The sequence below is a fragment of the Silurus meridionalis genome, chromosome 3 (assembly GCF_014805685.1).
Source record: "Silurus meridionalis isolate SWU-2019-XX chromosome 3, ASM1480568v1, whole genome shotgun sequence".
NCBI classification, from domain to species: Eukaryota; Metazoa; Chordata; class Actinopteri; order Siluriformes; family Siluridae; genus Silurus; species Silurus meridionalis.
In genome coordinates, this window is record NC_060886.1 from 25482662 (window position 1) to 25508997 (window position 26336).

The 26336-nt window shown below is 35.8% G+C and overlaps 1 protein-coding gene across 2 annotated transcripts in view; it reads left to right on the forward strand.

Annotated features, from left to right (window-relative positions):
- The window catches only part of pde9aa (phosphodiesterase 9aa), a 36024-nt gene that overhangs the window by 7848 nt on the left and 1840 nt on the right, over positions 1–26336 (forward strand). For both annotated transcript variants that reach the window (XM_046845335.1, XM_046845336.1), the window contains exons 2-14: positions 3305–3375; positions 3485–3562; positions 5242–5285; positions 8066–8120; positions 8498–8568; positions 13663–13747; positions 15009–15069; positions 17774–17848; positions 18930–19016; positions 21441–21545; positions 24490–24572; positions 25059–25215; positions 26031–26144. In XM_046845335.1, the coding sequence (XP_046701291.1) occupies positions 3305–3375; positions 3485–3562; positions 5242–5285; positions 8066–8120; positions 8498–8568; positions 13663–13747; positions 15009–15069; positions 17774–17848; positions 18930–19016; positions 21441–21545; positions 24490–24572; positions 25059–25215; positions 26031–26144 (1086 nt within the window). The remainder of the gene's footprint in view (positions 1–3304; positions 3376–3484; positions 3563–5241; positions 5286–8065; positions 8121–8497; positions 8569–13662; positions 13748–15008; positions 15070–17773; positions 17849–18929; positions 19017–21440; positions 21546–24489; positions 24573–25058; positions 25216–26030; positions 26145–26336) is intronic.

Genomic DNA, 26336 nt, shown 5'->3' on the forward strand with positions numbered 1-26336 from the left:
TCGAGTCATATTGGAATTGTAATGAAGTTTGCAGTAAGGTATTAATGTTTTTTCTGAAGTATGAATTTCAGGTTCTCTTTACTCCTCTGATATTTGGTAGATCTTTCCAGAATTTGACGTAGTGGGAATGGGCCCAGTTCAGCTCCATGCTTGTGATCATGATGGAGTTGTGATTTTTCTTTTTTCCCTTATTATTAGAAAAGTGTCACAATACATCTTTTTTTCAGTTGCTTTTGTGATTTGTTTTGTGGACAAGTTAAACAAAAAAAATCTTAATTTCTAATTATGTTCATTGCAAATATAGATCACAAATCTTTTTTAAATAATCTGTTTTAGGCTTGGTTTTGAATTTGATTTATTTCTAGTCTACATCATACACAGGTTTTTATTTGACTTATTCACGCATATTCCCAACAGGTTTCATTATGCTCACAAATTCATTGTTTTTTAGGGTGTGGAAAGGAAAAGATCAAGAGGAGCAAAACAATAAAGCGAATGCCTGTCATTCCTACAAGGTTTAATATTTGGTATTGATCCGTCTTATTGATTAACAGTTACTTATGTAAACCTGACTCTTTTTTTCCTTCTCCACACTCTCCCTACCTGTCTGTCTGTTATTCACTCACTCCCACCTCATGTCTCTCTTTTCTTACTCTTTCTCTCTTAGTCAGTCGCAGTGCTACTTGTGTTCAGCACTCACTTTTGTTGCTTTGTCATGCCTGTCTGTGCCATCAGAAGCACATGCTTAAATCTGATTGGTTCTCAGGGCACGGTATCAAAACGACCGATAGCTTATTGGCTGAGAGCACTCAACTTCAAGTGTAAACCAGAAGAGATCAATTCAGATCTCTTATTTGGAATTCAGCATGAAAGATGTGAACATGCTGAATAGAGGCGAATACATTATTCACACATAAGATTGAAAAAATTCGAAGACATTAGATTTAAAGATATTACAATATATTCTGCGGAATTCCAGTTGAGAGCACTCTTGAATTTTGTCTCCTTTTAAGAATTGAACAAAATTAAAATCCGATTATAGAATTATGTGGAATTAGATTACTGTTTATTTAATTTTGGAGTCTGTTCACCGCGCACAAAGAATACGTGAAGAATGCTGATGGGTTGTACCAGTTGTATCAGTTGCAGGCTATTTTTCCATGTAAAATGTTTAAATGTTAATATTTATTTATTTTTAAACATAGTACAGACTTTATACAATTTGATTAGGCCTAATCAGACGCTCGACCACCCCTGCTCCCTGTAATAAAACAATATTTTTTCTTATATTGAGTAAACCATTTCCTAAACGTCTCCCAATATGTTGTACACTACGTGCTGCCTTGCAACAGTAACAATACATTGAATGATCTTAAATATACAGGACCAAGCTATACTTTTTATCATACTATTTTGTGTCACAAAAACACTTGAGCTTGCTACAAACTGAAAGACTCTGATATCTGTCCCTCTCAGTGGAAATCAATTATGACAGATGGCCAACTCTGTCCTCTGGGACACCAAGCCATAAGGGTTCCTTATCTGAGATTCGAGCCAAAAGTCAATGAGCTTGCAATTTTAATCCTGTGAGGTCTTAGTCTGTGTCAGTCTTTACCTGTGCTTATCTTATATTTTACATATTGAAATATGTATTTTGTTCTGTCCTTTGTATCAGCACATACTGTTCAGCTTTTGCTACATTTCTAGCAAAATAGTCTAAGTATAATTTCAATCAGAATTAAAACCATTTATCTACGAAGCAATCTTAATGTGCCTCTGGTACATTATGAGGTGATATCAAAAAGTTTCAAGACTAGCTCTGTTTTGAGTTAATATTTCCGGTCTCTTTCTTCAAATGTCCTCCTTTAGACAGCTTAAATCCTGGCAGTAGAACTCGCTATTGACCGTTTGGCCCCTGGGGATAAATTCAATGAACACAATGCCACAAATGTCGAAAAAGATGATGAGCATGCACTCGGTCGAGCTGCGGACCTCCCTCGCCTTTTTCAGTCGTGGAGATGATGCGCTTGTCCAATGTGAAGACTATTGCTTCGTAATGATCCTCGAAAAGAAGAATGGGTCATCCATGGCACGCTGACAGAGTTCTTGGTAGACTTCCATGCGGTGGTCCTTCTGCTCCTGGGTCAGCAACATGGCTCATGTTCAAATCACACGAGAAGATTACCTGGACTGTTCCGTATGACTCACTGACAGTGGCAGCAATTTTGTAGATTGTTCTTCCTGATTCTTGACATCTTCCAGTGATGTTCTTCCACTCTTGAAGTGTGCGTGCCACTGAAAACTCCCTACAAAACTTGAGTTGGTACTACTTCTTGGTCTACTTCATGCTCATGAAGGTCATTAGCCATGTTTTTTTAAAGGTTAGTAAGTTGACGTTGAAGTATAATACCTAGCTACATCATTTACTTTGAATTGAATAGGTTTGATTTGTGGTTTCATTCTGTAACTACTGTACAGCTGTAAGAAAAGCATGTATTATTTTCTCCCTTGATTTAAAATCATTCATTGTCAATAACTGATAGAGGCTTATTGTCAAGAACAATGTACTGGCTAAGTGCTAAGTGCACCCATTTAGCATTGTTTGAAATGTGCAAAATACATTCAGATTCTTTTTCCATGCCATATATACAGAATTCGAAACTTCATGTTGCAGTTATATTTTTTACTTTTAATTCCATTTTTATAATGTAGATCGGGGTGTCAAACTGTTTGCAGTGGTTTGATTCATTTATTTACCTCAGGATTCGACTCAGATTTTATAGACTCTCTCCGATGTCTTAGAATCTGGTGTTTTCATAAAGTCCTAGTCCAAATTCATGAAGTTCTCGTTCTTCACCAAAGTGTTTTATTTAAGTAAAAGAAGGAAATTCAAAGTAGAATTTTCTTGTACAGTGCAACATGCTTTGGTGTGTGTGTGTGTGTGTGTGTGTGTGTGTGTGTGTGTGTGTGTGTGTGTGCGTGCGTGTGTGTGTGTGTGTGTGTGGGCGCGCGCGTGTTTAAATAATAACCCCGGAAATGGACCTGATGTCTTATAGTGTATTTTAGCTTCAAGGCTGTCTTGAATAAGCTTTAGATCATGGAAGGTTGTATAAAAGAGGTGGTGTACCTGGTACCTGGGCATAGTTCATATGCTATATAGTTTAGCTCTTATTGTGGGTTTTTTTTTTTCGAGGCTCATAGCATGATGGTTTTATGAGATCTGGTTTTATCTGTGCAAATAAAAATGTTGAAAATTGAATTGGTTTGCCAAAGCAAATGGCATTACTCTTTGTGCCTTTAATAGGTGGTTTTCAGCCGGTTCTGTAGTCCCTGTGATATCAAGGAGCTCTTTTGCACAGCCACAGGGTTGCCCAGGTAACGTGTGTGTGTGTGTGTGTGTGTGTGTGTGTGTGTATGTGTGTCCTTGTCTATCCTCTTTAGTTGAAGTGTTCCCATATTTAACATGTGCATCTGCTTTTGACAGGAATACATCCATTTCCCTGCTAGACTCCACTGGAGCTATGGTCTCCATCGACCCCACCATGCCCAGCAACTCAGAGAGGTAACCACCCACTGACTCCTCTTGCACTCGAACTACATTCCTATTCTTGATATAAAAAAAAGGATACTTTAAATGGAAATGCCAAAAGGATCACACTTTATAAAATCGGCCTCGAATGTTGCCATCACAGGCACAATACAACACTGGCAGATGAAAACAAAAGATTTTTGTATTTTTCTAGAAGAGCAGTTTATTGAATTGTCACAGAACAAAAGGGAAATGAAATGGAAAGATACTGTCTGCGACTAAGTTACAGAAATAGCGTATATACACAAAATGTTGACCTAACAATTTTTGCACCATTTTCCTAGACCATTATTTAAATTCTCTCTCAGGCAACTATAAGACTGTGAATGAATTGTAACTGTTCCTACAAATGAGAGCACTAATATCTAGCCTCATCTCCTACACACTAACTACACTATTGATCAGGAGAGACGGAGAAAAAGAGAGGGTATACATCTTTGAGTGGAATATCTGGGCGTGTTTTAAGTAATTATACACTATCTGGACAAATGTATTGGCACACCGGACTCTTCCAGCCATATAAGGTTTTACCCCAAACTGTTACACAAAGTCTGCACAAAATGTCTTTGGATTCCGCAACACAAAAATTTTCTTTCACGTCAAATTGGAGACTCAAACATGTTCCAGCATGACTATGCTCTTCTGCAAAAAAACAGCTGAAGATATGGTTTACATAGGTTGGATTGGAAGATCTTGAGTGGTCTGCTATAGAGCTCTGACCCTCAACTCTACTGAACACCTTTGGGATGAATTGAAATACTGACTGCACATTTACATTTAGGCATTTGGAAGACACCCTTATTCAAAACGATGTACAAAATCGCTTTGAAGTCTCTATCAATGAATACAATGAGTGCCATTGCTAATGCCATTATGGCTAAATGAACACAAAACTCCACAAGCACACTCTAAAATCTAGTAGAACGTCTTCCCAGAAGAGTGGAGCTTTTTAATAACAGCAAATGGGGACTAAATGTGAAATGGGTTGTTCAAAAAGCACATATGAATCTCATATGGTCAGGTGTTCACAATCCTTTCTGTGTAGTGTTGGTGAGTCAATGATTGGGATGCTGTTTTTGTTATAATTTACAATAAAGCATTCAAGAAAGTACTCTACATTGAATTATTCCAACAGTCTCATTTCAAGAGGCCACTTTTCTGACATTTACTGCATTTTCCGTTTTGTGAGTGACAGGGATGAATTAAATGGGTTTTGAGTTTTCAGTTTAAGTAAAAGAGTTAAGTAAATTACATCTCATGTATCGTGTATCTCATTACAGTGGCACCTCTCAAGGGGTGGGGTGTATTAGACATCAAGTTAACAGCCAGTATTCAAAGCAGACATATTGGAACCAGAGAAAATCTAAATGATTTTGACAACTGTTTAAGATACCTGGTGAGAAGATGGCACCAGGATGAACTATGAAAAGGCAGGGTGATGCTCTGGGCAATGTTTTGCAGAGACACCTTGAGCCATGGTACTCATGTGAAGGATGTTTTGATGTATTATATAATAATCACTCCCTACGGCTGAGACAGAAGCTAAACAGAGCGTTCGTACTGCAGATAGTTAGAGGTTCACAAAGAAAGGGCGTCTTTTGGTGTGACGCCGACTTCCTTGTAACCACCTTGTGTTTTCTGTTTTTTTAAAGGTCACCATTCAAAGTGCTTCCCCTCACTGGAGGACAGCTGGCTGGTGAGTTTGTTTAATGTGTTCATATATATATATATATATATTTACGCAGACACACTCACGCCTGATTATTCAGTGTATCAGCCTTTATAAAATGCGCCACCTAACAGCACACACAAACACAGCAACAATGTTTTGAACAGCTGTAAAAATAAATGAATAAAAATAGCCTCTCGAGCCAACTATGTTCGACATAAGGATGCACATGCAATGTTTGAAATTGAGGGCATGTGCTATTCTAGATGGTCGCTGTACATAACTGTATACTATGTTTACCCTGAGAAATGCAGTACAATAAAAAGATTCGGATGATAAACCTTGTTTGCTGAACAAATGAAGTGTCATGATAGGTCATGGTGCATATAATGGACGTGGGAGGGACTTGGAGCAGATAACAGAGCTCACAAATACGACTGCTGTTGCCAAAAAGCAAAAACAATAAGTGTATGAAGCTTGTAGAGACTGATGTTTTTTGCTTCCCTGATTTTGTAATTGCTGTCAAAGGTGCTTCTGTAAAGTACTGCATACTCAATGCTAAATGAGATTGCAGGTTTTGATATATGCTATACATTTACAGCTATTATGAAGGGAAAAAAAAGAACAAAACAGGTTTTTGATTCAACATGAATCGTGTAAAGATAAATGGGCAAAAAATATTAAAAGCATTAGAGTTTCTGTTAGTTTTGTAGGTTCAGAGTTTTTATTGTGGGTTAGTAGTTTTTGAGTATAAGAAATATTTGGAGTTAGCGGTTACGTTATGTTAAGTATTAGGGTTAGTAGCTTCAAAATAGTAGCTTGACTGTAAGGGTGTTTTATACACACACACACACACACACACACACACACACAAATATATATATATAGTGGTGGGCCGTCGGGGCCAGCAAAGCCTTCTCTGCTGGCCTAAACACTATCAGAAGCACTGACCGACATTTACAACCTAAATTCTAATATTTGTTTCATGAAATTGTATTAATTTATTCCCAACAGTTTATTCTCTTCATTTTGTAGCGTTTCTTTTGGCTGCACTGCTTCTAGTATGTGGATGTGGATGTTAGATTTTTTTGTCCAGTCAGATTTCATCCTCTATGTGCTGCCATGTCAATCTAATCTGCCCAGGGCCTGCAAAGTCTAAACTGCCTTTTTACCTTAGTCTCCATAAGAAATAAATCTCTTATTGTAACAGTGAAAAAAAAATCAGATTTTATATTCTCCTCACAGGGCAGCTAGCTGGCCCAGAATATTGTCAGCATTTTTCCTTCCTCTGATTGGTTGGTCAGAGTGAACTGTTACAGCCAATTTCGTCTCAAACGGGGAAGGGGTTTGTTCTCCACTTCCAGAATAGTGAATACGAGCGGTACCACTGGATTACAGCCTCTGAGGATCGGTGCAGATTATGAGTCTGCATCTCTGATGAGTAGGTTGTATTTTATTTAAATTTTAAATGTTTTTGTCATGTATTAGACAAATACTGATTCTGAACTGCTACAGATGATGTAGGTGGCACAGTTGCGGTTGTAGAGTAGAGGATTGGAGCTTATTGCTTTAGTAAAATGGTATTTACCCTCCATATGTGAAACGTCTCTTTCTCTCTGTAATGCCACGCACTGTTATATTGCGTTTTTGTATAGTATTGATGGTTTCTATAATTATGATGGAGGTAGATTAAGTCGGGTACGTCCCCACTGAAGGCCCAGGCACCAAATGCACGGCCCACCACTGATATATATATAGTTTGTTATATGATTTATATGAATAAAATCATATAAATAAGTTAAATGTGATGATACATATATTTGCATAAAACACATACATTTTATGATCTGTTTAAATGAATCTATAAAACCTTTCTGGTTTCAAAAGTTGGTATATTGGGCTAACATTGTAGATATAATAACCTGTGGTAAGTTGTAGCTGTGCGTGCAATCAGAAGAGGAAGAGTGTTTATTATCCAGTAAAAAAAAACATTGTTTCCAAATGATTATGGGCCATGTGCTTTTTTTATTTGGCTTTTATCGCTAGAAGATTTAAAACTTTAAACCAATTCCAAAATTATAATAAATTATGCTATTTCTTACCCTAAAACTGGCCTGACATACCCTAACCTTGGTAACCTTAACTTTATTAACCCTGACCTCACACCCATCACCTCACAACTACAATCCTCACCAGTACCTCATTAACCCTGACTTCAACATATGGGCTAAGAACTAAATAGAAACCTGTTAAAAATTGTTTAAATTGCAGCTACGTGTGATTTAATGCCTCATGATTTCTGTGTAGTGGAACCTTAAGCAACCGAGTGACCCTTAACCTAATGCTTTCTCTATCTATATACCAATAGGAAGCATTTACTATTATTTGCGTCTCTCTCATTCTGCATTTTATTGGTCTACCTGACTGAACTTTGTCCACTGTGTCTCTGTGGACCAATCAGAGATCCGTTTTTGTGTATGTGTGTCGATGTACAGTGTGTGCGCGTGTGTGGGAAATAAAAGTGAGAGCCACCATTTACCACCCAGCAAAGGATATCTCTTCTACACGATAAGGTGAGGTAGAAGAGACAGTGTCTGCCTGTCGTCCTGTCCTGCCTAGTTACATGCCGCTTGTGTTAACTCTTCATCTCCACTGCATACACAATGCTTCATGTTTCCCCCAAAGGCGTCACCCGCACTCTGATGCTTTCCGCCCAGGAACTGTAATGCCTCTTCTGTTCCCGACGAGCCTCATTGTGTGTTTTTCTGACAGTGGGTGACCGTGTTTGCTGTTGTGTACTTTTGTAGATAAAGAAGAACTTTTTCAGAATGTACTGACTCAGGTAGCGGAGCAGTTCTCCAGGTAATTACTCCTCTTTGTCCTCTTTCTTTTTCTGTGCTTTCTCACTGCTAAGTGCATTGTACCTGCAGTGCAATATAGAGTACTGTCTATCCCTATCATATCAAACAGGAACTAGTCTGTAGGGGATTTTTCTTGAAGAGAATTTTGTCTCTTCAAGAATTGAAGAGTCCAAGTATTAACCTGCATCCAGTACTACTATAATATATAAATGGGCCTTACATAAAAAGCTATATTTTAATAGTTCTACATTTAAAATCTCAAATTTATTTCATTTTTACTGATCTATTGCCTTCTATTTTGTATGTTCACCTCGCAAGGGTTTTAATTGGCTAGATGTTTCTTCACATCTCTCTGTATTTCTTAACCTTTCTCTTCAGGGCTTTTAAGATTAATGAGCTGAAGACTGAAGTGACGAACCGTTTGGCCATGTTGGAGAAACGAGTGGAATGTGAGTCACATTGTTATACTAAACAGCTATATTGCAAAGGACTCACACTGCTGTGTATTCTGGTCCTGTGATCCAAAAGAAATGACATTTTTAATGATATTCGCGGTATTGCATCACTGCTCCTGTATCACAGCTCTTGGGTTTGATCCTAAACTTGCCTTAATGTATGTGAAGTATGTTTCCTATCTAGAGTTAAGTCCTGCCTCACACCCATTGTATCCCATAACTGATTCTTGGATGAAGGTCTTTTAAATTTGATAGTAGTACAGTCTCTCCACACTGGAGCTTTGGGGCATAAATAACAGGGAAGTTAAGTCTGGTGTGAAAGAACTCAAATGTCGTGCACAGAGCTCTGACCTCAACCTCACTAAACAATTTGGGATAAGCTGGAACTTCAAGGCCTGCTCACTGAACATTAGTGATTAACCTAGTGCTCATGCCCACAGCCACATCCACAAAATTCAGTGGAAATCCTTCCCAGAAGAGTGGAAGATATCATCACAGGTTTGGGGCTAACGGAATGGGATGTTCAACAAATACATATGAAGGTGATGGTCAATTATTGACATTCTTCCGGTCATATAGAGCATATGTCACTGCTGAGCTGAGAAACAGTCCACCAATCCAAACTTGAACTCTCTGCAGTGGTTTGATTAGGAGATTACCCGGATGAAGAACTGCATGATGGCTTTAACACACTGCGTATTGAAAATGATGGGTTTCAACCTCTTATTAAACTTCTGGAAATGAGCACAATGGTTTAAAATCCCAGTAATGCTGCTGTATGTGACACACATACACTCCAATGTCAGTGTCAACGAACAATAAAAATACAAATAAGAAAATGGTGATACTGGAGGAAGAGGTAATCAATCAATTCCTAATAAACTTGCAACTCAGCTTAAGCTTGTCATGTAGAATGAAAAGGAAAAGGAGTTTTGAAAATGGTAGAAAAATTGTAAGGTTGACAATATCAGGGAATGAGCTTACAATATGTAAATGATATACAACTACAAACATGCTCATGCCACAATAAGGACCTGTTAACACCTGTCTTGGCGTTTATGTGATTAGCTTTGCATGACTGTAAGTCACAGTTGATGTCTGTGTCCTTCTTTTTTTTGGGTAGGTGTTAAACCTGGTGTTTAATCTGCATCCAATACTGCTATGATATATATGTGTACCTAACGTAAAACGACTGTATTTATAGTTTATGAAATATAATGTTTATATGAAGCTTCAGGAGAGGAAGTTGGCATAGTTGTGCATGTGACTGGGTTATGAAACAGGATCAGAGATGTGATGATAGCACTGTATTGTCTGCTTACACACACTGGACCTGATAGTGGAGAGATTATTTACTGTTCCATATTCGCAGGATTTATTATCACAGTTAATCAGAGCTACATCTGCTCAGGTGTCATGCTCTTGGCAATTTGGAGTTTGTCCCAGCTTGGGTTTTGAGTTCTTTTGATAATGTTTACCACAAAGAAAGCACTTTGCATTAATGTCTTAAAATGTGGATTATTTTAGGATTGTATTCTTTTGGGACTGTGCTGTGAAGATGCATTATGAGCCTTGTACTGGTCAAACATTAACTGTAATATTGAGCCTGTAGAAACGTTTTATAATAAGCATAGAACATGCTAGCTATGGCCACATATAAGATATAGATGATTTATTCATTCGTTTTTTCGATTTACTGGCAGGAATCAGGAATCTATGCATTTTGATATCTGATCATTTATGTTCATTTAGACTAGCTACTGACTAGCTACCAGTATTCCAAAAACATGCTGTTGACAGTGGGCAGTTACATATTAGTGAGGCGTTAGGTGCTACCTCTCATTCACCAGACCAATACAGATCTTTGTTTTATCTTACATTCCAAATGTTCTTTTCTGCTTTACTGCCTAGGCCAAGCCTATTGTTGAAAGCTGTATGCTATATGCTCTCCTGGATCAACATGCATCCAAGGTGTTATGGATTATTAGAGATAAATTGGTTGTACATGTACATTCTGCAAAATCATTTATCTAACAAGCCTTTGCTTTGTGCATGTGGCTGTATTTTGAGAACAAACTGTGCATATGTTGTAGTGGTTGCTGGAAGTGAAAGTGCCTTACACTAAGTTGAATCATTGAGTACAGGTATTTTAATGGTTTATTCCCTTTAATTAATTAGTTTACGCTTGTTGAAAGCTCTGTTGTTCTGTTTGACGCTATACTCTGAAGCATAACGATGGGCTAAGTCAAATAATGAGCATTGATACTTATTTGAAATTATTTGCTGTAGACATTCAGTTTTTAGTAACTTTTGCGATCAAAATAACTTTGCCCCATTTATGTTTTCTAGACGTACTAAATATTAGACTGTGAAGTATTTGCTGCTCGAAATACCCAACAGAATTGTATATTCATTTATATTTCTGGCCTAGTTTGTTGCTTTCTTTAGTGTCCCAGTTTATGTATATAATGTTGCTAGACACTCTTGGGAGGCAGGGAATTAAATCTATAACCATTTTATTATCTTCATTCATTATTTTTAATGTTTTGTTTTTATGTAAGAAACCTGAATGCTTAGTTAATACTTAGTAGAATCGAATCATTAGCACTATGCGTTTTTATTCTACTGTAAAATGACTTGGGTTATTAAGGGTTGGATGAATTATGATTTAAAAGAAGTTGTGATAAAGCACTGAATACACAGAACTATAAAGTGAGACCTTTCAAAAGTTCAGACTGAGCCTGTTTTATAGCAGGAAGAGTCTCATTTACAGTATGTCTTGCTGCTCTGAGTAAATAAGGCACTGCAGGTTCTCCTAGCACAGTGGAATTAAAAATCCTGGCAATTAGAGAACTGTGAAATTTTTTTATTTATACGCCAATGCTTTATTATAGGGCTCTGCTTAAGTAACAATATTTACTTCTCAATTTACGATAAATGTCTGTTAATAAACCATAAGCAATTCTAAGAACTCGTAAATGTTCTGTTTAAATGTTTACTAAGGACAGCTTCAGGATAACTACCGTAATTTCCGGACTATTAAGCGCACCCAAATATAAGCCGCACCCACTGAATTTGACAAAGATTTTAATTTTGAACATAAATAAGCCGCACCTTTGGTGTCTACACTGAAACGAATGAACTTTACACAGGCTTTAATGAAAGACAGTGTCTGTAACACGGCTTGTATCTAAACAGTAGCCTACCAAGAAAGTCATTGTTCACTGTCTTCCTCCTTCCTTTCACCACTATTTCTCTCAGGAGTTTTTCTTTTGGCATCGTCATGCGTTTAAAAATCACCATCGGTGAATCTTTTCTCCTGATGCCGTGCAGCTCAGAACACAGGAGAAGTGTGTTTCATGCCCGGTTGTTTTCAGCGTGACGAATGATTCGCATTTCCTGTTGACAGTCCGAGTGAGCGGCAGGTCAAACGTCAGAGGAACATCATCCATATTTATGATGTGGTGTGGCCCGATTCAGTGGGAGCACATCTGATTTAATATAAAGAATTTCATTGGTTCACCTGAACCTGTTTGGCAATTTCATTGGTCTAATGTTATGTTTTTTGGCATGAAGCTTGTGAAACTGGGAAAAACCCAGGAAAAATCCATAAATTAGCCACTTCGTTGTTAAAAACGCAGGGTTCAAAGAGTGGGAAAAAAGTGGTGGCTTATAGTCCGGAAAACACAGTAATACTTATTGCATGCTTACCTAAATTTAAGTCTACATAAATAATCATAAATTATATAAATGAATGCTAGTAAATGTTGATAACACAGGACTTCATGTATTAATGTTAATCTTAATTGTCCAACTTAATTGTTGCCACAATATTAATTCCAGGATTAGTTTATATTGCTTTTAGTTAAGATAAGCCTTAAATTCCTGGATAGGGCAAGGAATTCTTGCAAACAAACTTCTCAATTCTCAACAAAATATGAGATATCATATGTATTTCACCAAAATGGCATGTAAAACGTTTAACAATAGTTACAATGGATGAGCTTGAGCTTCAGGTTACTGCTCAGAAGTTTGGTGGTTTGAGCATCAAGCAACATTACAATTATTTCAGTTTTCAGTTGACCCCAATGTGCAGCTTTATGGCAACAATGGGAAGGCAATAACATGAGGAGGAAACCTTGAGAGGAACCAGGCAAAAAAGAGAACCTATCCTCATGTTGATGGGCACAAATTGACACCGAATGTCCATTCATTATAGTTTAATCATTGCTGAGGATATCAGATGTTCACTGATGGAGACTTGATTGCAATTCCATTCATGGCTATTGCAACCCTTAGCCACTGTAGCAGACTGTCTATATAATTACAGTTCAGATCCGTCTTCATGGTTCTTGAGTTTAACACTGCACAAGGATCTCAACCCCTTTGAATGTTAATTGTATAAATGAGATACAACTATAGAGATATAGGTGTCTGGCAAATGCTGTAAAAGTCAACAGTGTGTTGTTTGTTAAAAATAATTAAATGTATCTAGTGATATCTAAAACCTTGCTAGTTAAGTGTGTTTTACTCACATGGTAAATGTCATGCTTGATATGAATGTTAAAAAACTTTTTCAGACCTTTATATAGTAGATAATGTCCAAATCTTACCATGTGAATGGTTTCCCCAGCCACAAAGCTAACCAGGAAAAAAAAGCACATCAGACCAGGAAGTAAATATCTACAAAGACCCTAAATAGATCATAAATACGTAGCAGTCGTTGTCTCAGAATAAACAGGGCATGTTGAAGTACGCCCAGTAAGAGTAATAATTAGGTGCTTGATGTCATCTGATGCTGTGGTGCATCCTGTCTGTGTTCTAGGTGAATAACTTGTTCTATCACAAGCTGGCCGAATGTCAGGGAAAAAAAAATCATTGGCTATAAAGCAGAGAGTTACAGGAAGCTTCAATAGCTTAACTATTATATCCTTTTACTAGCCTGTGTGTATGTGATCAGATCATTCTGAGTTTGATTCTCCTTGTGCTTCTCTTTTAATAACAACATTTTTGTCCTGACACCACCCCTCTCTCGTATTTTCTGTTCCGTTCTTCTTACATTTCCATTTTTTATTTTTATTTTCTCAGTAGAGGGGATGAAGGTGGTGGAGATTGAGAAATGTCGCAGTGACATTAAGAAGCTGAGGGAGGAGATGGCCTCCAGGAACAACAGGTCTGTCTCTGTCCATAACAAACCTGTCTCAATCTCTACCTGTACTCTGAACTATATATATATATATATATATATATATATATATATATATATATATATATATATATATATATATATATATATATGTGAATTATATTTTTGAATTATATTTTTATGCCATAGACTGTCTGCACAATGTACAGTGTATGGTTTTATGTGTGAGATCAATAAAGTTAGAATTTAAAAAGGGGAAATGTATTAGTATTTGGCTGAAAGTTACTGATTTATCAGTAATAACCAAAATACTAATATAATTAAGGATTAATGGATTAAAATTATACTTTGTCTAGGCTACAAATACAAAACAGAAAAACACTTTAGGGACCAATGAGGCACAAAACCCAAATCCAGACATCCTAACATGGAGAAAGCAATAAAACAGACTTAGCAGTTTTGTGCCACCCAGGACATAGTATTCCCCAAACACCCAACAACTCTTTGTTCTTGTGCTACCGAAGCAACACAAAATGTGTTTTGAAAAATCAAACATCACAGCGTATATGATTTACAGAAATATAATCTGAAGTAAAGCAGCCAGACACATCAAAGTTTAAAACCCCAAAGTATTTATTTATTAAAACATTTGATTTAATTTTGTATAGTATCTATATTTTCTATATTTTTTTTTGTTTGTTTGTTTATTAAAAGAAATAAAACAGGGAAATTGAAGTTTTTATGTACTGGTCACTCACAAAGTTACTGCTTTAAAAGCTCTGACAGTGGAGACTCCTTCCAATAATGTTAAATAAATCTGCTCACAGAAAACTTTTCCATTTACTTTACCAAATTTACTATACGTTTACAAACAAATCAAATAATAAAATAAAAAAAAAACGACAAAAAAAATCCATGAGGACAGACTTCACTGCTACAGTGCTTCAGGGCTACAATTGCCTTTTAACAGTTTTTGCATTCAAGCACACTTCAGTGAACAGTTGATATCAATAATTATAATAAACGGACATTCTGTGTCACCCAGAGGAGGATGGGTTCCCTTGTGAAGTCTGGTTCCTCTCAAGGTTTCTTACCATGTCAAGGAGTTTTCTTGCTATTGTCATCAATGGCTCGCTCATTAGGAAAAACTTATAGGGACTAAATTATGAACAATTATATTCATAATCTAATCATCCTGCAAAGCTTCTTTGGGCCATGGGACAATAATGCATACATATCAATTACTTTCCTCAGTGTTCTCACTGGAGTGTACGTCTGTCCTTTGCAGTAGTTTCCTGGATGACAACAAGAAGCTGACTCCTCACAGAGACGTGCCTTCATACCCAAAGGTAAAGCTAAACAATTCACATTTTTATGTGTTATTCTAGCAGTGAATTTATGTTCTTTAACAATAATAGATTTGACTTACCCGCAACACCTTTTAAAAATGATGAATAGCATGTTCATTATTGCTATATTTCACTTTTATTTTATGAAGAGACTAATCCTGTAGATCTTTATGAGACAAACGGGCAGTTAGCCAGAAAAATATAAAAAGGTGCTGGACAGTTTGTACTCAGGAATTTATGATGTTGCCAGTCATTTGACACTGCTTATGTTTTATTATGATTTAAATATCTGTTGTAGCCACACACCAAGCGAAATGATGTAGAATAGCGATAAAAAGAAGAAAACTAAATCTGTATTGAACTGAACCCATCCACAGTGCTGGAGTTAACAATAAAACATAAATATGTGGTGTGCTACATTAAGCAATGATGGAAAGATTTGGGCATCACATAATATTGTCCTTCAAAAAAAAGAATCATTTCTGAAACATTCTTAGTTTAAGAATTGTTCATGATTCGCTTAAACCTATTACGAAGGTACTGTGGAACCTCGGGTTACGAACGCCCCGGCATACGTATAATTCAGGTTACGAATCGCAGTTCATCAAAATTTTTGCCCCTGGTTACGAACAATATATCGGGATACGAACGTCGCTCACCAAAAAATCGCAGGCAAGTTGGTTGTTTTTGCTCTATCCACGCAGCTCGTCACATCAGTTAGCGTCCTGTGTCCCTAGCGAGAGCATCGTGTTACTTATCCGCTTGAACTTTTCCCGGCAGCAGCGTAACAACTCGTTAGTTGATGCTCGTGGAATGATGAGATGGACAACATTAGCCGATGCATAACCACTTTACTTGTTTTTATGAAGATAGATTAGCAGGGTTACAGTCTTTTCCGAAGTACAATACCCATAATGAATTTCACTCTGGACTTCAATACCAACTGATAGTAGCCTTAAAGAAACAGCTCTCATTTTCCCTCTAATGCAACAATTGTCTCAGCGTTCGTGTTAATAACACTGTCTTTAATATTCTATAATATAATATATAATAATATATAAATAATATAATATAATATAATAAGATTCTCCTTCCAAACAATAACTCTCCCTCCTCCCCTTCTACGAACGTCGTCTCCTGCAGCGAGTCTTCTCAAAGGGAAAGTACCCGGTAAAGATGTTTTCCTCTTTTGTATGTTTTTATGTGGTATGATTTTAATATAACATGTTAAAAGTAAATAATATTAGTGAATATTGGCTTTATTTTTTTAAGTAATATTTTTGGTTGTCCAGAACGAATTACCAAAGTTTCTGTTCATTATTATGGGGAAATTTGTATCGGGATACGAACTTTTCAGGTTACGAATAAAGTACCGGAACGAATTAAATTCGTAACCCGAGGTTCCACTGTACTGTAGATTTTCGAAATGTTCACTATTGAAAAGGAGGTCAATACAACAAAACATAGACTGTTCGAAAACTGTTTGCAGTGTAAACACTAAATACACCTATCACATGATTTATAGAAGTTGTATAGTGTGTTTGTGTCATGTCAGTTAAGGTAATTACAAGATTATGGTTCAGAGAATTTAAGCTGTTCTTATTCTCAGGCACTAAAATGAATTGTTTCTATGAAAATACACTCAACACCTTGTTCTCTTTCACATCCCATAAAAAAAACACACACATTCTTTCGTGTATTCATTTGTTTATCTTCAGTAACTGCTTTAGCGTGTGAGTCCTGGGAACACTGAGCTTGAGTCTGGATACACACTGTGTAATGACTGGGCATTATTCACACACTTAATGATAATCAGTTTAGCATGGAAAAAGCTAATTTGTCTGCATCTTTTTATGAACTTGAAGGCAGGAAATGCACGCAGCTATTGCAAGAAAAAAATGATGAGGACAACGATGATCGTAATGAAGAAGAAGTTTATAAGAGCGTAGCAGTGACAAAATACATCGAATACTTTGGGTTCATCTGAGTCAAATAGAACCCAGGACAAATTCTGTTTAGACATTTTATACTGTTCCTCTGTTGAAGTGTAAAGAGAATTTAGCCTTTAAATGTAAATGAAGTGTAATAAATGAGTAAAGGAACACGGCTGGATGATTTTACTATCAAGCCGGAGGTCAGCAGGTGGTAGTCACCAGTATTTACACCTTTACTGGTAATAATCATGCTCTCGGACATCTTTTGGTTAGGGATAGTCCTTGATGGCTCACTCCCTCTCCCAGACTGTTTTTTCTGATATTTTATATATATATATATATATATATATATATATATATATATATATATATATATATATATATAAAATAACTTTATCTGATTTATCTGATATAAATTTTCTTTGATTATGGCTTCAGTAGAAACACAAACCTTTTAAATGATGGAAAGCATGTAAAAAATATTATTTATATTACATGATTCCTGCATGACATGACTGCTATGCTTGTTAGCTTAGCGGGGAGCTCGATCTGTCTGTCTGCAGTACCTGCTCTGGCAGCAGACCATAGATGCCCTCAGAATAACCCATTCCCGATGTCTGGCTGTGGGAATCCATCGAGGTAACATTCACTAACCCTGTGCTGCGTGTCTTACGCTCTTGTCTCTTGTTTTTCCTCTGTTTTCTTTTGGGGGTGCATGGTTGTGTACGTGTGTCCCTCTTTGTCTGGATTGCACGTGGGTCTGTGTGTAGTATCACCTGTCCAAAGAGACGATAGACGCATTGAGACAGCCGATCTTCGATGTGTGGCAGTGGGAACCTAACGAGGTGAGTCCAAGGAGGCAATATATGATATGCAAACATTCTTTAATACATTAGATGCTAAATATTTATTCGTTCACAAAGAGTTTTCACATTCTTTTATTAAATGCCGTAATAACTTAAGAGGTACATCTTAAGTAACAGTTACTGTCTTTTGGTTTGTCCATGAACAAAGTCACTGGTAGCTCTCTTATGTGAAATCTCTTTCTTGAAGGCCAAAAGCTATTGACTAAAACAAACATTATATATTTAAATATACTTCCATGGTAATCCCAGTCACCTGTTACATTCTCACTTATTATACATGACTCCACCTCCCATATACAGTTGATCATGCCCACACTTCCACAGTTCTGTTTATAACATCCGCTATAACTTTTGTTATTAATAACAAATAACGTTTTTCTGCTATTTATGTATATTATAGTAGCTATTTAGGTATTTGTTTCCTCACCAGTTTGTCTTTCTTTCTCTTGAAGTTAATAACCTTTTGAACAGTGCATGTACCATGAAAAGTTTTCTGTGGATAAATACATGTTGACTGATTCGGAGGGACTTCTTCCATACATTTTAAAGAAACCTTTCATTTTATTGGAACAAGAATCAGATTTATGTGTTTATTAAATATTAACATTTTCTACAATTTGTATTTGTTTGTTTAAATGTGTTTTTTTTTCTAATGCATTAATATGAACCTGTGAATTGGATTGTAGAATCTTGGATCAAATGTATCTACATCTGCTGAACAATCTTGATGCTGAGACACTTTTGTAATCTGATCCTGATAGATCTGAAATTATGATTCAAGATTTCAGCAGCACTTTTGTTTTATGGCAATAATCATCTATGCTTAAGATGCTTGGTGCAACACATTTCTCAACATGACACACTGCAAACTAAATAGATGAGTAAACTATTAAAGGTTTTAGTCCTGTCCTGCATTAATTAAAAAGCTTTAAGCCATGTGATCTAAGACTACCTAGCTAAACCTACAAACTGTCCATTTTTTGGTTTTAGATGGTTTTTATTATTCTTTGACGCTTCTATGAGTGAAATAACCTTATTTGACCCTCTGTGTGTTTTCTAGATGCTCAGCTGTCTTGAGCACATGTATCATGATCTGGGCCTGGTCCGAGACTTTAACATCAACCCTATTACACTAAAGAGATGGCTGGTAAGGAAACTTGAAGAAATGCTATTAAATATTTGCTGTGAAATTCTTAAAGTTCTATTAAACATGGTATGAGCCAAGAGTACAGAGTAAAAACACTGACTAAACTACACTTCTGTTGCACAATTATGTTTACAGAGTGTACATATATTTATGTATTCTGGAATATATTTGATTGCATAGATACTGTACATATCTTTAATAAATCATGTCAGATTTATTTACAACTCTGTTTTAGTTAACATTTTAATGCAATAAATGGCATTAGATTTTTCATATTATTTCATTTTCATAGTCTTTAAATTCTAAGTGTAAATGCATGAACATACACTAACTGTTCACTATATAAGAACCAACTGTACATTCATTCATGCATGCTCATGAAAAGAACTTGCTTAAAAATCCGGTCCTGGTCTTTTTTCCATTCTATAAGCACCCAGTTTGGATAAACCTGTACTAATTCTAGCCTCAAAACTTGTTCTAGTCTGACAGAAGTGGTCTTTTTACTATTGTAGCCCATTTGCCTTAAGAATTGACATACATTTTCTTCTTATCATGGTTGAAAAGAGTGCTTATTTGTGTTACTGTAGCATGTCTGTCAACTCAAACCAGTCAGGCAATTTCCCTATGACCTCTTGACCTCTTTCTGTATGATTTTCAGCATTGTCCTGATGCCTTATTTTAAGATAATTGCATGAATGTACAAGTGTTCCAAATAAATCAACCTATTTCCAGGTTGCTGCTGTTTCGTATTATTAATTATTATATAATATATTATGTAATAATTATTCAGATGTATAAATATATGGTATGGCAACAATATAATTGAAAAGATGTAGAAAAGAGTCTTAGACACAGTATATACTGTACATATGAGACCTGTGCAGTATGATAAACTATATAATTAGGGCTGCAATTAACGATTATTTTGATAATTGATTATTTGGATTTTTTTTATTATTAATCGATTTAAAAAAAATAATAAAAAATGTAAATAGGCTATTTTACTTATTTTAACTATATAGAACCCTTATTTAGTATATTTATGTATGAAAGTGTACTTTCTGTAAAAAAAAAAAAAAATGCAAAAGCCACATACTGAGTTTAGCTATCGTTAATTTTGATATTTTAAAGCTTATAATAGCTGATTGTTGATGACTGCAGGTTGGATTTCTCCTTTAAACAAATTCACTAATGCTGGGTTGCTTCTTTCTGTAAAAAAATTAACTAACAAAAAAAAACAACAAACATTTGAGTATGTAAGGTGTAAATTGTGTACATCAACATTTGTATTGTTTTTATGATAATTGCAGATGGCAAGTTGACAACCATGCTTTAAAAAATACACAGACATTTTGTTTAGTTGTGAATATATTAGCATTTGGAATATAATAAAATTAATTTTGCATAATAATTAAATGAGATATGCATGGATGAAATATACAAACATGAAAAACAAGCATTTGAACGTGTAAAGCCGCAGTAAATCATGTTTGAAAACAGATAAGTTACTGTTGTAGTAGACAAATGCTATAAAAAGAGAATGGAACAAAGAAACACAGCAAACTAACAGATTTGATTTTAAATAAAAGGAGAGCCAATTGTGCAACCTGATGCTCGCGAGTCATGACAGAACAGATCCAGTGCGACTGTCCCGAAGTTACAAACAAACAGTTTACACAATAACACTTCATTAAACTACACCATTTTCACATGAGGAGGATTCTACAGTGCTTGTTCACCGTGCTGATTTTTTTTACCTTCATCCAGCCCAATTAATTAATAAAGGCATTTTTTTGACAACAAATTTAATTATTGATTATTATTGATTTGATTGATCAGTTGTTGCAGCCCTTCATATAATACAGTGTGATGTTAGCAATGAAACAGGTCTGGGCTGCTATAGCTAGCTGTGCACCTGGTTTAAATGCAAATGAGTTTATCAGAATCAGAATCAGGTTTATTGGCCAGGTGTGTTGACACACACAAGGAATTTGGTTTCAGCTGTTAGTGACTCTCAAAGTACAGACATAAATAAAACTATACATTCAGCTTGGACTATACAGGACAAAACAGACAAGACAAGACAAAACAGACAATGTGAGACAATATAAACAGTATGAGTATTAAATAGGGATACAGATTATATGACATTTATGGGTCCAATGCAAATTTAATTAAAAAATGTGTGTAAACTTAACCATAACAAAGATTTTTTGGCACAAAGTAAGAATTACTAAATTGTACAGACATTTTTATATTGTTTATATTGTTATCATTGTATATATTTATATTGTTCTTGTGCACAAAGTGAGCTCTGTTCACACATGGCTAGGTTAAATCTGTCCACACACACACACACACACACACACACACACACACACACACACACACACGTTTTTTCAGTTTTTTATTTCTTTTTTTAAGGTTTGTATTCATGACAACTACAGGAACAACCCATTTCACAACTTCCGCCACTGCTTCTGTGTCACCCAGATGATGTACAGCACGATCTACCTCTGCAACCTCCAGGTAAGATACCTCTCATAACCTGCATCCTTTTATGGGATCTTTTATCATAGAGTCACAAAAAAGGTTGCACTCGCTAGGTATAAAACTTGCTTTGGACAAAATGATGGAGACAAATCAATTGAATTTATAGCAACATTGAATGTATTTGGCTTTGAATTTGGATTTGTTTTCTATAATTATCCTTACAGATTGATTATTTATGACTTTATTATTAGAAGTTAAAGGGATGGTAAAATCCAGATTTTGTATCAGGTCAGCAAATTGACATGGTCACAATGATTTGTTTTTGTACAATATTCCTGTTGGTTTTGGGTACTTTTTATTCCTTTGGAAAAAATTGTGATATTTTTATAATTCAAATAATAATTCAAATAATAAAATTTTTATAATTAATAAATTGTCAAATTCAGTGGGTGCGGAAATTACGGTAAAGATTTTTATTTTGAACATAAATACGCCGCACCTGTCTATAAACCGCAGGTGTCCACACTGAAACTAATGAACTTTACACAGGCTTTAATGAAAGACAGTGTCTGTAACACGGCTTGTATCTAAACAGTAGCCTACCAAGAAAGTCATTGTTCACTGTCTTCCTCCTTCCTTTCACCACTATTTCTCTCGGGAGTTTATCTTTTGGCATCGTCGTGCGTTTAAAAATCACCATTGGTGAATCTTTTCTCCCGATGCCGTGCAGTTCAGAACACAGGTGAAGTGTGTTTTTTCATGCCCGGTTGTTTTCAGCGTGACGAATGATTCGCATTTCCTGTAGACAGTCTGAGTGAGTGGCAGGTCAAACGTCAGAGGAACATCATCCATATTTATGATGTGGTGCGGCCTGATTCAGTGGGAGCATGCGCGATTTAATATAAAGAGTTTTAATTAGTTCACCTGAACCCGTTCGGCAATTTTATTGGTCTAATGTTATGGGGCTCAGTTTTTTGGCTTGAAGTTTGTGAAACCGGGAAAAAAACAGGAAAAATCTATAAATGACCCGCTTCATTGTTTAAGCCGCTGGGTTCAAAGCGTGGGAAAAAAGTAGCGGCTTATAGTCCGGAAAATACGGTAATCATTTGCGAATCATGGCGGTGCAAATGTTGAAATCAGAAACCACTCATTTAAATGATCAAAGGTTACTGAGAATTATAGGTAAATGTTTTATATGTGATATGTAGATGATGATTGTAGAACATTCGGAATTAAGCTAGCTCTGTGTCTTCTTCCAAGCTCCTCAAGCATCAACTGAACATTCAGGGCCAGAGGAAATATGCAGCATATCATTTTGAGAAGAAAATAACATGATTGAAAAAAGGATATAATACATACAGCGGACCGTAACTGAAATAACAATTCTAAAATACCTAAAAAAGGATTATAGTGTGTGAGTGTGAGAGAAATAGAAGAGAATAGAAGGGAAGTGTGAGGAGGAGGAGTGTAGAGAGGACATACGAAAAGGTGAAAAAGAGGTTCTGCGCATTTGAAGATGCTGTTCAGCCTTTCATTTTCCTCTTTGCACTTCAGTTGCCATGGACATGTATTTAGAGGTTTTTTCTTAATTATCCAGCCTGTAATGAGTTCAGTCACTAGACAGAAAATTGCTTCCTTCCTTCCTCCACAAGACCCCCCCAACCCCCTTATGAACAGTCGCATTATGTATACCATAGATAAATACTCTTTCACCTATATCGGTCATTTAATACCATTACATTCCACTTTATTCGTTTTGTTCCTCATTTCAGTGAGAAATAATAATCTGGTGCCACCGAAGGGTCCTGATTTTCAAAACTAATTACATTAAATGTTCATTACGGATGTTTACACCAAACTACAGTGATGACATGGAGTGGATTTACTCTTCCCACCATGAACCTAATTACTTGTAAAAAATCTTTGTTTTCCCATATTGTTTTCTTTTGTCTCTTTTATAACTGTGATTAAATAATGATATGATATAATGAAACTTTATCATTCAAGATCCCTCAATCTGAAGTGTCTCACAGAATTCACATCAGGAACAGATGTCAGTTTTTAACACTGATATTTGTACTTTTTAAATGATAAATTGGTTTACCGTGTCTCAAAACGATATATGTACAGTACAGACCAAAGGTTTGGACACACCTTCTCATTCAAAGAGTTTTCTTTATTTTCATGACTATGAAAATTGTAGATTCACACTGAAGGCATCAAAACTATGAATTAACATGTGGAATTATATATGGAATTATATACATAACAAAAAAGTGTGAAACAACTGAAAATGTCATATTCTAGGTTCTTCAAAGTAGCCACCTTTTGCTTTGATTACTGCTTTGCACACTCTTGGCATTCTCTTGATGAGCTTCAAGAGGTAGTGACCTGAAATGGTCTTCCAACAGTCTTGAAGGAGTTCCCCGAGAGATGCTTGGCACTGCGGTCCAGCTCACCCCCAAACCATCTCGATTGGGTTTAGGTCCGGTGACTGTGGAGGCCAGGTCATCTGGCGCAGCACCCCATCACTCTCCTTCTTGGTCAAATAGCCCTTGATGCCTTCAGTGTGACTCTACAATTTTTATAGTCATGAAAATAAAGAAAACTCTTTGAATGAGAAGGTGTGTCCAAACTTTTGGTCTGTACTGTATATAATTATGTCTTTAATGTACATTCATAACTTGTTTTTGTAACAACAAAAAGATCTGTATAGTTCCATGGTGAAAATATAACATGGCTACTATGTGTTGACTATTATGTAATGCATTTTCTGTCACAGTTGTTGTGATCTGATGTTTCTTTGTTCCAGGAATACATTGTTTTATCTAATAGTTGTTAATCTAATGTAGAATGTGCAACTTAAGTGAGATATTACATAAATATGCTATAGGCATCGTACATCATGATGTACTCAAATGTTCTTCAGGTTGTAGGAAATAGTAAGTCATAGTTTAATTAAATCATATGTGTTTTGCAGGAAAAGTTTACACAGGTGGATATTCTGATCCTCATGACTGCAGCTGTGTGTCACGATCTCGATCATCCTGGATACAACAACACGTAAGATAACCAATCTTAACGCCTTCATATTGTTATCCTGTCCAGAGATGAATGAATAAGGTATATGCAGTATATATATATATATATATATACAGGTGCATCTCATTAAATTTTAAAATTATTCAAAAGTTGATTTATTTTAGTATTCAATACAAAAAGTGAAACTCGTACATTATATAGATTCAGCACACACAAACTGATGTATTTTAAGTTTTTATTTCTTTTAATTTTGATGATTATGGCTTACAGCTAATGAAAACCCAAAATCTCAGAAAATTTGAATATTGTGATATTCTAATGATAAACTAATGCTATTCTAATTTATTGAGATGCACCTGTATGTAAATATATATATATATATGTGTGTGTGTGTGTGTGTGTGTGTGTGTGTGTGTGTGTGTGGGGTTTTTTTTTGCCAATTTCTCTCTGCATCTGATCTTTTTCTCTTTCTTTCTCTGTCTCTCACTTTCCCTCTCTCATTGTCAGGTATCAGATAAATGCACGGACAGAACTGGCAGTGAGGTATAATGATATTTCTCCTCTGGAGAACCACCACTGTGCCGTAGCCTTTCAGATTTTCTCCCAGCCAGACTGTAACATCTTTTCTAACTTCGATGCCGAAGCTTTCAAACAGATACGTCAGGTGTGTACAAGTGTGTAATGGTTCAATGCAAAATAAAATCTTCTTGGATCAGTCATTGCCTAATTCATAGAATTACAGGTAACAATGGTGCTTTTGTCAGATTCCAATGTTGTCATAATATGATTATTGGAGGATTTGAAAACAATCAATCTTACATTTATAATAATAAGTGACATATTGAAGTTGCTGCTTCAAGGTTGTCTCTTATAGGTGTGTTGTGGCTTGTAAATCTATGGTTTGACATTCTAAAAGTCCAGGATTAAATTTGTTACAAAATGATTGAGAATTGTTGACGTAACCGTCCATTTTATTGCATTATTATTATTTTTTTTAAACATACCACTATGTTATATTTCATCCTAAATATTTATATTATTGTCATTATTTAAGTATTATTATTAAAAATCTAAAAATCTTTTGATCTAAAATTTGGCTTTTTTCATTAATAGGTTAGTTACTTTCAAAGTAAAAAACACAAAAACAATAAAACGCAGTAACCATCCAACCAGTAGTGCAAATAGCATATAAATGAAAAGTTATGGTCATGTACACAGTGCATGCAATGTTAAACAGCATGGTGCATATCAAGAGTGCAAATAGCATAAATGCACAATAAATATGAACGATGTTCTGTAACAGTATTCTGCATGCAATATAAGGTAGTAGATACATAGAGTAAATATAGATGTCATATATAATATATAACGTCTGAAAACAGCTGAAAGGATAAATGTTGGTGATGTTCACTTCTGACCATTTTGATTATGAAGGAACATTTGGGGAACTTAACACAAAAAAAATGTTTTTAAAAACAGGGAACCATCACTCTAATACTTGCTACAGACATGGCTCGGCATGGTGAGATCCTCGACTCCTTCAAACAGAAGGTGGAGAACTTCGACTTCACCAATGAAGAGCATGTCACCTGTGTGAGCATTGGAATTATACTTTCTAACTGACAAGCTTTACATAATAGCACATGTTTTTCATGGGTGCATGTAGTGTCCTGTGATCCACATAGGGTGTTTTCTGACTAGAGGTCGACCGATAGTGGATTTTACTGATATCGAACTTGCCGATTAACCCATCATTCTGATTTTGAAAGAAAAACTGGATTGAAC